At 41.9% G+C, this 12,701-nt stretch overlaps 1 protein-coding gene and 1 pseudogene across 1 annotated transcript in view; both read left to right on the top strand.

Annotated features, from left to right (window-relative positions):
- The window catches only part of TPH2 (tryptophan hydroxylase 2), a 102,521-nt gene extending 90,175 nt beyond the window's left edge, over window positions 1–12,346 (top strand). The window contains exons 9-11 of the mRNA XM_063075761.1: window positions 1,678–1,773; window positions 11,613–11,746; window positions 11,881–12,346. Of these exons, the coding sequence (XP_062931831.1) occupies window positions 1,678–1,773; window positions 11,613–11,746; window positions 11,881–12,055 (405 nt within the window). The 3' untranslated portion in view covers window positions 12,056–12,346. The remainder of the gene's footprint in view (window positions 1–1,677; window positions 1,774–11,612; window positions 11,747–11,880) is intronic.
- LOC134360927 (ETS translocation variant 4-like) lies at window positions 2,920–7,243 on the top strand (annotated as a pseudogene).
- Window positions 12,347–12,701: the final 355 nt, after the last annotated feature.

Here is a 12,701-nt window from a genome sequence, read left to right as displayed (position 1 = left end):
TTTTCTCTTGCTGCTTTTAGGATTCTCTTTGTCTTTGAGCTTTGCCAGTTTGACTATAGTGTATCATGGAGAGGATATTTTTGGGTTGAATCTGGGGATCTTTGAGCCTGCTGAGTCTGAATGGCCATGTCTCTCCCTATACATGGGAAGCTTTCTATTACTGTCTTGTTGAGTAGGTTTTCCATGCCTTTTCCTTTCTCCTCTCCTTCTGGAGTACTCATGATTTGAATATTTATGTGCTTAAGGTTGTCTGCTAGCTTTCTTAGATTTCCATTTAAAAATTTATTTTCCTTTTTTTGTCTGCCTGGATTATTTCAAAAAGACTATCTTTGAGATCAGAAATTCTTTCTTCTGCTTGTTCTAGCTTGCTGCTTAAGCTCTTGGTTATGTTTTTTATTTCATTGAATGAGTCTTCAGTTCCATGAGTTCTGTCACATTCTTTTTTAAGGTATTAATCACTTTGTAAATTTCCTTCGTCATATCCTGGATTTTTTTTCTTGTTTCTTTATGTTGTCTATCTGAGTCTTCTTGTAAATAATTAAGTTTCCTTCAGATTGTCGCTTGGAATTCCTTTTCTGTCATTTCAAGGGTTTCCTGCTCTATACAGTCTGGTATTTGAGAATTACTGTATTCATTTGGTGGTGTCATATTTTCTTGGGTTTTCATATTTCCAGTATTTCTACATTGATATCTAGTCATCTGGTAGAGCAGTTGTTTCTTCTATTACTCTGGACTGGGTTTTGAAGAGAGAGACTTCCTCTTCTTTTTCTGTTCTCCTCTGGTCACTCTCCTTGTATCTCCACCAGTTGAGTGGCTGTCAGGTTGCCTGCATAGTGGCTGTGGCTGCTACTGTGGCAGTGAGCCGCTTTTGTGGTGACCATGGCTGTGGCAGTAGCTGTGGTGGACCACCCACACAGAAGTTTTTTCAGCATGCTCCTGCCTTCTGGGGGTGGTGAGGTCTCCCCATGGCACCTGCCTAGGACCTTGTGAGTGCTCCTGCCTTTTGCTGGGCAGTGGAGGCTGCCCAGAACTCCTGCCTGGGCTTTTATTAAATCTGGGAATCCAGAGAGATGTTCCTGACAGCAGCCTGGGTTCTGCAGTGCTCCAGGAAAATGAACTTCACTCCCCCAGCACTGTTCACAAATGCAAAATGCTTCTCCTTTCAGAAGGTAGTAATGCTTCCTCTTTTTTTTCTTTACCACAATTCTTTACCAAGCTCTGGCACCTGGTAGGTACTAAACAAATGTTTGTTGAGTGAACAAACTGCAAAATAAGTTTGGGATTACTGGATTCCAAGTTATTTTTCCACATTTGCCTGAATTTATTTATGTCACTGAAACATGATTTGGTAAATATTCTCATGGCATTATCACTGTGATATATTCATTCATTTCTCAATCTGTTTTTTTTTCATTTTAAAAATTATTTCAGGGGGTATAATTTGACCCATAAGTTTTCTGAATCCAGGAAGCATAAGGCTCTTAGTAGTGAATACTTTCTCCATATGCCTTAAGCCTAGGAAGAGATAATTAAGCAAGAGAATAGGTTTCAATAAGTTTTCTTGATTTAAGTGTATTTAAGTTGATAATGCTGAAGAAATTATGCATGATGCACCATTTTATTTTATTGAAGAACTTGTTGACCAGTTCACTAGATGTGTGCCTTTTTTTTTTTCAGTGCTATTTCTTCACCATTGAGTTTGGCCTTTGCAAGCAAGAAGGGCAACTGCGGGCATATGGAGCAGGACTACTTTCCTCCATTGGGGAATTACAGGTATAAAGCTCTGAATGAAAATATCCTTTTCAAGCAAACTGGTTCAAGGTCATGGAAAATATTGATTTGTTTGTCTGAGCATTTCTACTCACAGATACCCCATAAATATTTAACATAGAGGATTTGGCACCTTGGATGTGGGTGCCGACCTAACTTTTGCACTTCTGAAAATGGGTAATGCCTTTCTGGGTTTGTGGTGTGACTCAAATGGATGGATGAGTAGCCATGTGCAGAAATCAACAGGAATGACAAATGTATGCTCAAATGTTGGCTAACAAATGGCTGGTCTAAATTTAGAGCTGAAAAGTGGGCAGCGAGCCTTCAGTGATCCTACTGATTGAAATTCACTCACGAAGGTGGCTTGCCTACTCTGATTTCTGTCACCTCCACAGTTTCTATGGACTCCCCAATATCTACTTCCTAAAGGGGAGTTTGAGGTTATTTCAGCTTCTTCAAAATTAATATGTATTAAAAGAAATGATGATGAGGAATAATAAGAAAATAATAACTACCACAACCCCACTATGCATTTAAAGAGAACTTAGTATTTTTGGTGTTTTAGACATATTTATCCACTTAATTCTCACAACAACCCAATGAGATAAGTGGTATTATCATCACAGATGAGAAAATTGAGGCAAACAGACATTAGGAATTTGCCTAAGGTCACACAGCTAATAAGTGTTGGAGCTGGGCCCACATCCAGGCAGTCCATGCTCTAGGATCTGGGCGCTTAACCACTAGGCAATATTACCAAGGATCCCTGCTATCAAGGAGTTTATATTCCAGTGCAAGAGATTAACCACCAACCAGATAATACAAAAAATGTGACAAATGTGCCTGGCACATGTAGACCATGCTTGAGAAGGCTTCTGGATGGGGGCTCTGCCCAAGCTGATTCTTGAGGGATGGAAGGGGTGAACGAGGAAAGGATGGGCCACACAGATCAGTCAGCAGAGAACACTGTGTGTGCTGCCTGGACCATCTAGGGAACTGTCTGAGACTCAGCATGGCTGCAATAGAAGATAATGTTTAACATAACAAAAAACTCATGTAATGTGGTAAAATTCTTTTTACTAAGTTCTCAATGAAAAATCCATTTGGGGTTAATCTCAGTGCAGTGGCCAAATCCATAGCAGTGGAACGATGTCATATCCCTGTAAGACCATGCCCTCAAAAGGGTGCTTCTAGATTTCTCTGAAAAAAGAGTAAGTTAGAAGATGATGTAGCTCTTGAACTACATCTATTTACTTTCTTCTCAGGTGGTTTATAAATTATACCAGAAACAGAAACAAATCTCTCTCATGGCCCCAACTTTTGACAGGGTCTTCTGGTCTGGTTAATGAGGCATGTGTAGGCAGCACTGGGGTGAATCTGTTGTTTTTTTTCTTATCGGTGTGGATAGAGTCATCGAAATGGAAATCAGCCAGAAATACGTATACCGAAGGGCATTGTGGCTGTGCTCATCTTCCCGTTCTAGTCCATCACCTCCAGTCATTAGCATTCTTCCATTCTCAAAGTTCAACACTCCAGTATCCCTGTGATTGCTCCTTTGGACCATTTTTACAATTCAGAAATGCTTCCTATAAAAAATACCTTCTGATTGTGCACAGAGAATGCATATCATGAGGCCCTTCCAAAGCACCCTTCCCCAGCCATCCCTGCTTGGCTCCTACCTGCACCCAGAGCCCTCTCACAGCACTTGTGCATACTCCTCACTTTTATTTGAATGAACAAATGATGATCCTTGGCCCAGGTAGGGATAACTTTATTAACAGCATTATCATAACGGCTGTGTAAACACGCTTACAGTTTTGAATACAGTTACTTTTGGCAGCAAAATATTTTATGCTGTTGTAATTACAGCCCAAATGTAGGTCCCAGCTACGTTGCTGGAGATTTTGGTATAATCTTTATAACTTTGACATAAATGTCTCCAATTCACCTTCTCTTCTTGGACAGAACGCATTCTAAAATTTGTGCTATAAGAGGCTAACTTTTTCTGAGGCATACACATTGCTCTTCAGAGCTGGCCAAGTACTTTCAAATAGTATATCTATAGTTTGGAGGATAATTTTCCCTTTTCTCTCTTCTTATTGTTATTTTTGACAATGGTTATTTTTATCTTTGAAGACAGAAACAAAATAAATGTGGAAAAGCTTATTAAAGCTAACATAAATATGGTAACCGTAAAGATCTTTTTTTATTTTTCCCTTAGCAATGGTTGCGCTCTCTCTTGTTCTAATGATCTGTTCTGTGGTGTGCTTTCAGGCCTTTCAAAAGCATGTTTGGGTGGGGCTTTTCCATACCTTCCATCACTGAGGAGAGCAGCTCATAATGATCTAAGTCTTCTGGAAAACTGACATAAGAGTAGAGATTGAAATAGGATAATTGATTACCATTTACCTATAGTCTAACATGTATCTTTCCTTTCACCCTTTTTCTTTCTATCCTAGAATTGATGAAACTATTTAAATCTATCATTTTTTCATTTTTTATTTGCTTGCTCATTCATTCACTTTTTTCAACAAACACAAAATTGATGGCCCAAGAATTCAAGGAACTTGGAATCTAGTAGGGAAGTTTTAAGAAAGTGATTGACATGGATCTTTGTTGAACCCAATGCTCATGGAGAAGCAACAGTAGAGTTTGCTCACTTTAGGTTGTAAGGAAATAACTGCTGATAAATTAATTGGCTAAGTCTTATCTCAGAAAATTAATCCATTTCAACAGCAAAAGGCAATTTCTACTTATTTTTCATAGGTGTGGGTAAGGTCTAGTTCTTTGTTTCTTTCAGGTCAGAGATTAGATCTTTCTTTCTTTCTTTTTTTTTTTTTTTTTTTTGTGACCGGTAAGGGGATCGCAACCCTTGGCTTGGTGTCATCTGCACCGCGCTCAGCCAGTGAGCGCACCGGCCATCCCTATATAGGATCCAAACCGGCAGCGCTGCTGCGTTCCCAGCACCGCACTCTCCCTAGTGCGCCAGGGGGTCGACCCAGAGATTAGATCTTTTTGTAAATGGCCTTAGCACCAACCCCATAGTAGTTGCTAGAATATTACATGTAAATATATCTGTTTTGTTTTTCAGGTTATAACAAAGCAAATATTTAAGAACATTTAATAATTAGTATTTTTTTGCTTTTTAGTTTTAGGATATCCTTGCATGGTGAATTTATTGTATTGCCTTTGTATAGCTATTAATCAGCATTCTCAGAACAGCTTTATATTTATTACAATCGTTTGTATTTACTACCAGTTGCTGCAACTCTGGGAGGTGGGTAGAATTACTGCCAGCCTGTGGAAAAGAGGCTCCAGGGGAATGCATGTTCTCTTAGGTCAGCCGGTAGGTCAGTGGCATGGCTGGAGTTAGGACTCAGCATTGCCGAGCTCCCACATATTTACCCTGTTCGGATAGCCCACCCTCCCTTCCTCCTCCCCTTCTTTTCATGCAGCTAGCACCGTTAGTGATGACAAAGCTGGAGGACTGGGAGCTGGAAAACTGTGTCTTCAGCCTTTACAAGGGGGTTGCTTGAAGAGGAAGGTTGTGCTCTCGCCCCTGCGGCTTATTCAAACTGATGAAACCTGCAGCATCACTGATTTAAAGAAAAGTCTGGTACAGAGTTGGCCAATTTGACAGTAGGGATATCAATGCCATGTTTAGCTTGTTAGCAAGATGAGTATTTGAGGGAGGTTAAAAAAATATTACTTAACACACTAAATGCATGTATACATATGCGAGGAAAGATTCATTTTATCTTTTGTTTTTTTTTTTGGTGGCTGGCCAGTATGGGGATCCAAACCCTTGACCTTGGTGTTATATATCTTTTAATTATATTTTTTACAAACCTTTCTGAAGTACCCTTGTAAGAATGTAATATTTGTTGTTCTGATGTGGGAAAAGATGATTGTGGTGTGAGTTTAGGAGTGTTTGGAAATTCTTACTCAGAATCTAGGGCTCAAACTACCCATAGACCTGACTTCACACTTGAGTTTTTTTTACAACTTTAACCAGTCCTAATATAGAGAGTGAGGATCACAGGGTTTACATCTAGAAGGGTTGAGATGATAACTCTGTGTCATTGCAAACACGGGTGTCTGGAAGGAAGGAAGATTTTTAACTGATGAACCCAGGGCAGACACTATTGCAGTCTAGGACCTGGAAGTCTCATAGCTAGGGCCATTTTTCTTTCTTTATGGGTTCCAGACCCCTGGGGGAGAGGAGTTCCACTCAATGGTGGAAGGCATGGCTGAATACACACGTGCACCAAAGCTTCATCTCTGCACTGAGTTAGTGATGATGACTGAATATATTGAACACTTCCCATGCCAGGCACTTTGTATTTGTTACCTCATTTAATTCTGACCACAACCCTGGATTATAGATATTGTTAGTTTCCCATTTTCTAGATGAATACTGGAATTGGCTTATGGAGATAAAGTAACTTGCCCAAAACTACGAAGTTAGGAATGGAGCCAGATTTGAACCTCTATTTTTAGGATAAAGAATTCTTTATCTTAAAGACCTGTACTCTTAACTACCTTATATTATCTACTAACAATTGGGTTTTGGGAAATTTTTGATGTTGAGAGAGATGTTTTATATTAAAAGGCTGGAATAAGAGGGAGGGAACCTGCCCCCTACGAACACCAGCTGTCGGAGCCTTGCCCCCCCTACTCTCTGCAGAATGTCAAGCAGGAATACCATGACCATCTGTATGAACAGGTGGGCCACCATGTTGTGGACCAGGGTGAGGTCAATGGGCACAGGTACCCAGGGGCAGGGGTGGTGGCCAAACAGGAGCAGATGGACTTTGCCTACGACTCAGATGACCCTGGTTGTGTATCAGTGTACCTCCACCCAGAAGGTTTCTCTGGGCTCTCTCCTGTTGATGGGGCCATGGGCTATGGCTATGAGAAAACTCTGCAACCATTCCCAGATAATGTCTGCATTGTCCCTGAGAAATTTCAAGGAGACATCAAGCAGTAAGGGCTTGGAGTGTTCGGAGAGGTGCTGCCCTACCAGCACCGGGGTGCCTTGCAGCTGTGGCAGTTTCTGGTGGCCCTGCTGGATGACCCAACAAATGCCCATTTCATTGGCTGGATGGGCCAGAGAATGGAGTTCAAACTAATTGAGCCTGAGGAGGTTGCCAGACTCTGGGGCATCCAGGAGAACTGGCTGGCCATGATTTATGACAAGCCGAGCTGCTCACTTCAGCACTCTCATGAGAAGGGCATCACGTAGAAGGAGGCTGGCGAGCGTTACATGTACAAGTTTGTGTGCCAGCCTGAGGCCCTCGTCACTCTAGCCTTCCCGGAAAATCAGTGTCCAGCTCTCTAGGCTGAACTTGACCAGCTGGTCAGTGAGGAGGACACAGTTTCTTTGTCCCTCTTGGATGAGAGCCCCACCTGCCTCCCAGAGCTGGCTGGCCCTGCACAGCCCTTTGGTCCCAAGGGTGGCTACTCTTACTAGGCCCCAGTGGCTGCTCCCCGACCATGGGTGGGCACTGCACTGGGTACATGTAGAATTTGGTGTTGAGGAAACCCTCACTCTGAAGCCTACAGATGTCTCTGGGGCAGAACCCCACCGTCCCATCCGTCACCTGGTCCCAGATTCTGAGCTGCTCACCAGAGTCATTGGGAAGGAAAAGTGGAGAAACAGCAAGTGTAAAAGTGGAGTCTCAGAAATTCCCCTGGGGGTTTCACCTCTGGCCCTGCGAGTTTAGCTCAGCCTCTGCCTCCGTCTTGCTTAGAGGTCCAATCCCTATTATTTTTCCCCAACCGTAGAGAATAAGAGTTTGTTTTGTTGGGGGGACAGAGAAGGAGCTTCCCAACGTTGTCTTGACGAAGCGAAGAGGGTTCACTGAGCTCTCTAGATCTCCCACTGTGGGGAGGGAGAAGCCTGGACTCTGTACTCCACCCCAAGCCATGGCCCTCGAGGGCCTGGGTTGTCTGTTCTTGGTGCTGTGTGTTCCCAGAGGCAGGAGGAAGGTGGAGAAAGGGACCTGGGAAGGGGAGCGGTGCTGGGTTGGAGGCAGGGAGGGGCAGGTTCCTGCTCCCAAGGGCCCTTTGCCTCTCTCTGCCTTTCCACCTCCACCCCCCACCATATCTTAATAAAGGCCCCTGCTTCTCCTGTTTTAAAAAAAAAAAGAAGCTAGAATGAAAAGTAAGTCTTAACTTGTGCACTAAAGCCAATTAATTGGTAATGGCCACCTGCGTGGGGAAGGGTGGAAAGGCCAACCCCACGCCCATGGGAGAGGTGCTATGGTCAATTTATCATGTCTGGAATGGAGGGAGAGAATGATGGTGTGAGTGCTGGGTACTTGCAGGCTTGTAAAAATTGTATCAGAAGAAGAGCCTTGGAATTCATGTAGATCAATATTTTCAGTTTATCAGAAGACTTTGCAGCCCCCTTGAGGTAATTTCACTCACTTGATTAGTCTAGCCTCTGGGACAGCTACATTGAAAACCCAGTCTCCCTGTTCCCAGTCCTATACCCTTGTCTTTAACACTATGGGTAAATCCAAAATAGTCCTTGTAGAGAGGGTTCAGATGAGAGCTGGTGTCTCTCAAGCATTCTTGCACTTTTAAAAAAGCTTGAGAGTAAAAGACTGTCAGCTACGTTCTGTCAGCATTATAAAGCTTCTCGCTGCAGGAAGTTGGATTAATTCTTGCAGACTTCAGGATATCAGACTGTTAACACTTCAGGAAGGATTCACCACAGTACCCTGGGGACATCAAGTAGTTTGGCTGAATGTTTACAGAGAATCCACTCTGGACATAGAGGAGAGGGCACAATAGCTGCTCCTCAAAACTGAGGCAGCTTAGAGAGAGAAATGGGCAGGAGCTGAGAAGCAAACTCAGTAGGGCTTCTCCCCTGGGCAGTGGACTTTGGTAAAAAAGGCGAAAGATTTATACGATCTGAAGAGAAACCAGAGTATTGGACTTTGGAATCAAGAGAGACATAGATGCTGTTTTACACCCCTTGGGCCACACTGTGGTATTCAGGGATAGGAGACCTCATAGCCTGCAGGGATGTTTCAGTGAGTCATTACACAGGAGAGCTCATCATCAAGTGAAGAGCTCATCATCAGTTTACCAGAGAGGAAACTGCAGCCCCACCTGGGCAGTTCCCTCATTTGACATCATAAGTCTGACACCAATACTGGTCTCATCCATTGGCTATTCCCCCCAACTCTAGGCTCTTGTCCATTATCCAGGCCAATAACAGCAAGAGTAACATTATTATCCCCATACTTGTTAACAGCCAAGGAGCAGCCCTGGTCCCATATCAGATAACCAGTAGGTATGGAGAGGTCCCCAGCAGGTAACTAGCATACCATGCACAGCAGGCTTCTGAGCATAGACTACATGTTTGAGAGCTGAAAACAATCAACTTCCAGTTTTCCTTAAAATATTATATTAGGCAAGTGTGATCTACATTGTATAATGGTCTTTGCCTCAAATTATATGCTATGAACTCACTGATTTTTCTTGAAGTCTTGGGAAGAGCACCCTGCCCTCCGGGCCTTTTCTTCATCTGCTCTAATCCCCTTTACCTGTTAAAATGACAAAATGAGGTCATCTGAATATCCAGTGGAATCATGACATGATGAGTTTTTCTAAAGCCACACTGATTTCCATCTCTGTTATTGCATACATCGATTCTGGAGGCCTCCTCTAAACATACTGACTGCCAAGGTTGCTAATGTCCTATGGAAGCACTGGAGACCCAAGCAGATGAGCTTCACTTCCTTCTTGTGCTTGTGCTTGACCCCATGAAAAGGCTTTGGCTCAGCAGGGATGTCCCAGGGGAGCTGTGACGTAAAAGTTATTATAGCCTGTTCTGCTACCACACTGTCATCCATGCCCCTGAATGCAGAGATGAGAGAGTAGAAAGATCGAAAACACTGAGTCAGCCACTGTCCTTCCCTCTATATGTAATGATTGATGAATGGATGATTAGAGCAACACACTACAGTTAAATGTAACCAGAGTGTGTGCTGCAAAGAAAACTTATAATTCTGAAAACCACGGCAAGCCAATAGGAAGCCAATTCTATGCAGAGAAGCAACAGCTCTCAGGAAAGGACATTTTGTTTCTTGAAACTGTGAAGTTGTTTTTAAAATGTGGACAGAATTATTGGCCATGTGGAACCAAAATCCCCTGATGTTCACTGCATTGCATTGAATCTAGCGGAAATGCATTTGCAGGTGTAATGACCTTCTGCTTATAATAAAGTTGCTCTGTGGGCCAAAAATATGAGTTCATTCTGAGACGCCCTCTGCATTTTGTGATTCATATATGCATTGATCTGGACAACAGAAGTTTGTGGCAAAGCAAATCACACATGGGGTAGGGCTGTGTGCCCTTTCTCTTACATGTCTGTACTTTAGTTCTCAATTGCATTTTCAGAGTTAGGGATCCACAGCCTTCTTCATGGAGGGATGGAAATAATTCCATGCATTTTGAAATTGTTAAGGGAATGTACCAAGAATATTGAACAGGAAAGTGTTTTCAGAATTTCTTCCGGAAATCTTAGCTGTTAGCGATTGAGAAGGTAGAAAAGTGCTTTGGGTGAAATCCAGAGCCTGGAATAGAGAATGTCTTCAGAATCATCCAGCCCAAACTTCTCATTTATGTGGAGGAAACGGTGGCATTGGGAGGTTAAATGATTTGTTGAGTCAGCAGCAGTTAGCAGCAGCACCTGGGCAACAGCCCCAGTTTTCTAACTCTGTTCATGGCAGTTTCTGCTACCCCCTTTTGCTTTCTGCCCCCTCCCTCAACCAATTTACGCCTGGAATTAAGAAAAAGACAGGATCTAGAGCACTATTTTTCAAAATATAGTTCACAACCACTTATGTCAGAGTTACCTTGGATGCCTTTAAAATGCAGATTTCTGGGTTTCATTGAGACCTAGCAAATACAATTGAGGCCTGAGTATTTGCATTTTCACAGGGTCCTCAGTGATGCTTATGCACATTATGTTTCACAACTATCCGTCTGGTCTATAAATAGGCGGGTGGCATGTGGCAGGAAATGACCACTAACTTTGAACATCACTAAATTTACCTTGAGAATACAGTCATTTATTGTTTCTTGCTGTTCTTAGTACCAGTCAAGTAGTGAGGTGAACAGAGCTAATGATAGTTCAAAGAATAATTATACTGGCTTTCCTGTTTTTCTAATGTTTGCTCTGGGCATAATGTAACTATTGATATTAGCTCTTTTTTTCCCCCCAACTGGCAGTATTTATTTTTTGTATATTGCTCTGTTGTGCTTGGTAGAAGGTAAATGAATGCTTTGCAAATATATCCTTAAATATACAGGCCCACTCCAGACACTGTTGTTATATAGTACCTGGCCTCAAAATGTCTCGCAGAGTCCACAAATAGTTCAGAGTCCCAATTACCTCCCCATGAAGGTAATTATTACTTCTGCCAGTTAAGTGAAGTTTCAGTACATTGCTTACAGCAATAAATTTAGGAGCATATTTATGCTGCCCCTGCTTCTATTCATAGCATGGATTTAAAATTCCATTTCTGTTGAGGTACAGCTCTGAATTGTCCTTCAGTATGAATTTGGCTGATAGTTAATATAATAACTCCATAATCTCATTTTCCCCCTCAGCACCTAACAGACTTAAAGAAATAAAACACACCAAAAGATACTTAACACCCAATTTATCCTGCACACAGGGAAGTTCTATATTTCATGGCAGGCTGATAACTGAGCAGTTTTGTAGGATTGCTGAGCTACTGACTGTGTTGTAGAAACGTGACGTCAACGCACTTTGTGAATCTCATTATGGTGATCAAAGGGTTTTGTGGTGTGTTTTGCAGCATGCTCTTTCTGACAAGGCGTGTGTGAAAGCCTTTGACCCAAAGACAACTTGCTTGCAGGAATGCCTTATCACCACCTTCCAGGAAGCCTACTTTGTTTCAGAAAGTTTTGAAGAAGCCAAAGAAAAGATGAGGTAAACTTGCTTTTCTTCCTTCTAGAGAAAACAACTTTTTATTTTTTCTGACTCTGTTTCCTTCCTTCTATTTATCTATGTCTTATACCAATGGGGGTTGATCACATATCCTTCTATTTCTGTTTATTCTGCAGGGACTTTGCCAAGTCAATTACTCGTCCCTTCTCAGTCTACTTCAATCCCTACACACAGAGTATTGAAATTCTGAAAGACACCAGAAGTATTGAAAATGTGGTACAGGACCTCCGCAGCGATTTGAACACAGTGTGTGATGCCTTAAACAAAATGAACCAATATCTGGGGATTTGATGCCTGGAACCAGTGTTGTTGCCAGCATGATCATTTTTGGCTTAGTGGCAATTCAGTCAATGTCATAGAACACCAATAAACTTTCTGTGTCATGGCTTGGTTAGCAAGCACACACTTCTGTATATCCTATACCTACTTGTAACTTACCATATTGATGTGTAAAACACCATCAGAAACCCAATGGCAGATAAACACTCATTGTATGAAAGATTGTGATATGTTTAAATGTCTTAAATAGATTTGACATTCCTGCTTAGCATCCTTAACCAAACTGCATCTATTTAAAATGTGTAACAAAAAGTCCTCTTATGATTCTAGCTTATGCTCTTTTCTTCCTCGGAGTTGAGCCTTTTCTCTGTGTTCATTAGATAAAATGAAAATAGCAGTGAAGTGGTTTCTATTTTCAATAGTAGCAGTGTTTTCATAGCATTACTTGAGATGGACCCAGAATTGTAGAAAACTTCCCATCACAGTAACAAAAGATTCGGTATTCTGTTTCAAAAATTGTTGAGGTAACATGGTGGTTGGAATGATTTTTAGGCTGAGTATTTATACAACACAAGAAAAGAAAACTTTTTACAAATGGAATATATAAGTTGCATTGACCTGGTTGAACTGAGTTGTGCCAAGCTCCCTGAAGTCTTTT

The sequence above is a fragment of the Cynocephalus volans genome, chromosome 12 (genome assembly GCF_027409185.1).
Source record: "Cynocephalus volans isolate mCynVol1 chromosome 12, mCynVol1.pri, whole genome shotgun sequence".
In the NCBI taxonomy this organism is placed as follows: domain Eukaryota; kingdom Metazoa; phylum Chordata; class Mammalia; order Dermoptera; family Cynocephalidae; genus Cynocephalus; species Cynocephalus volans.
This window is presented reverse-complemented; position numbering and strand designations above follow the sequence as displayed.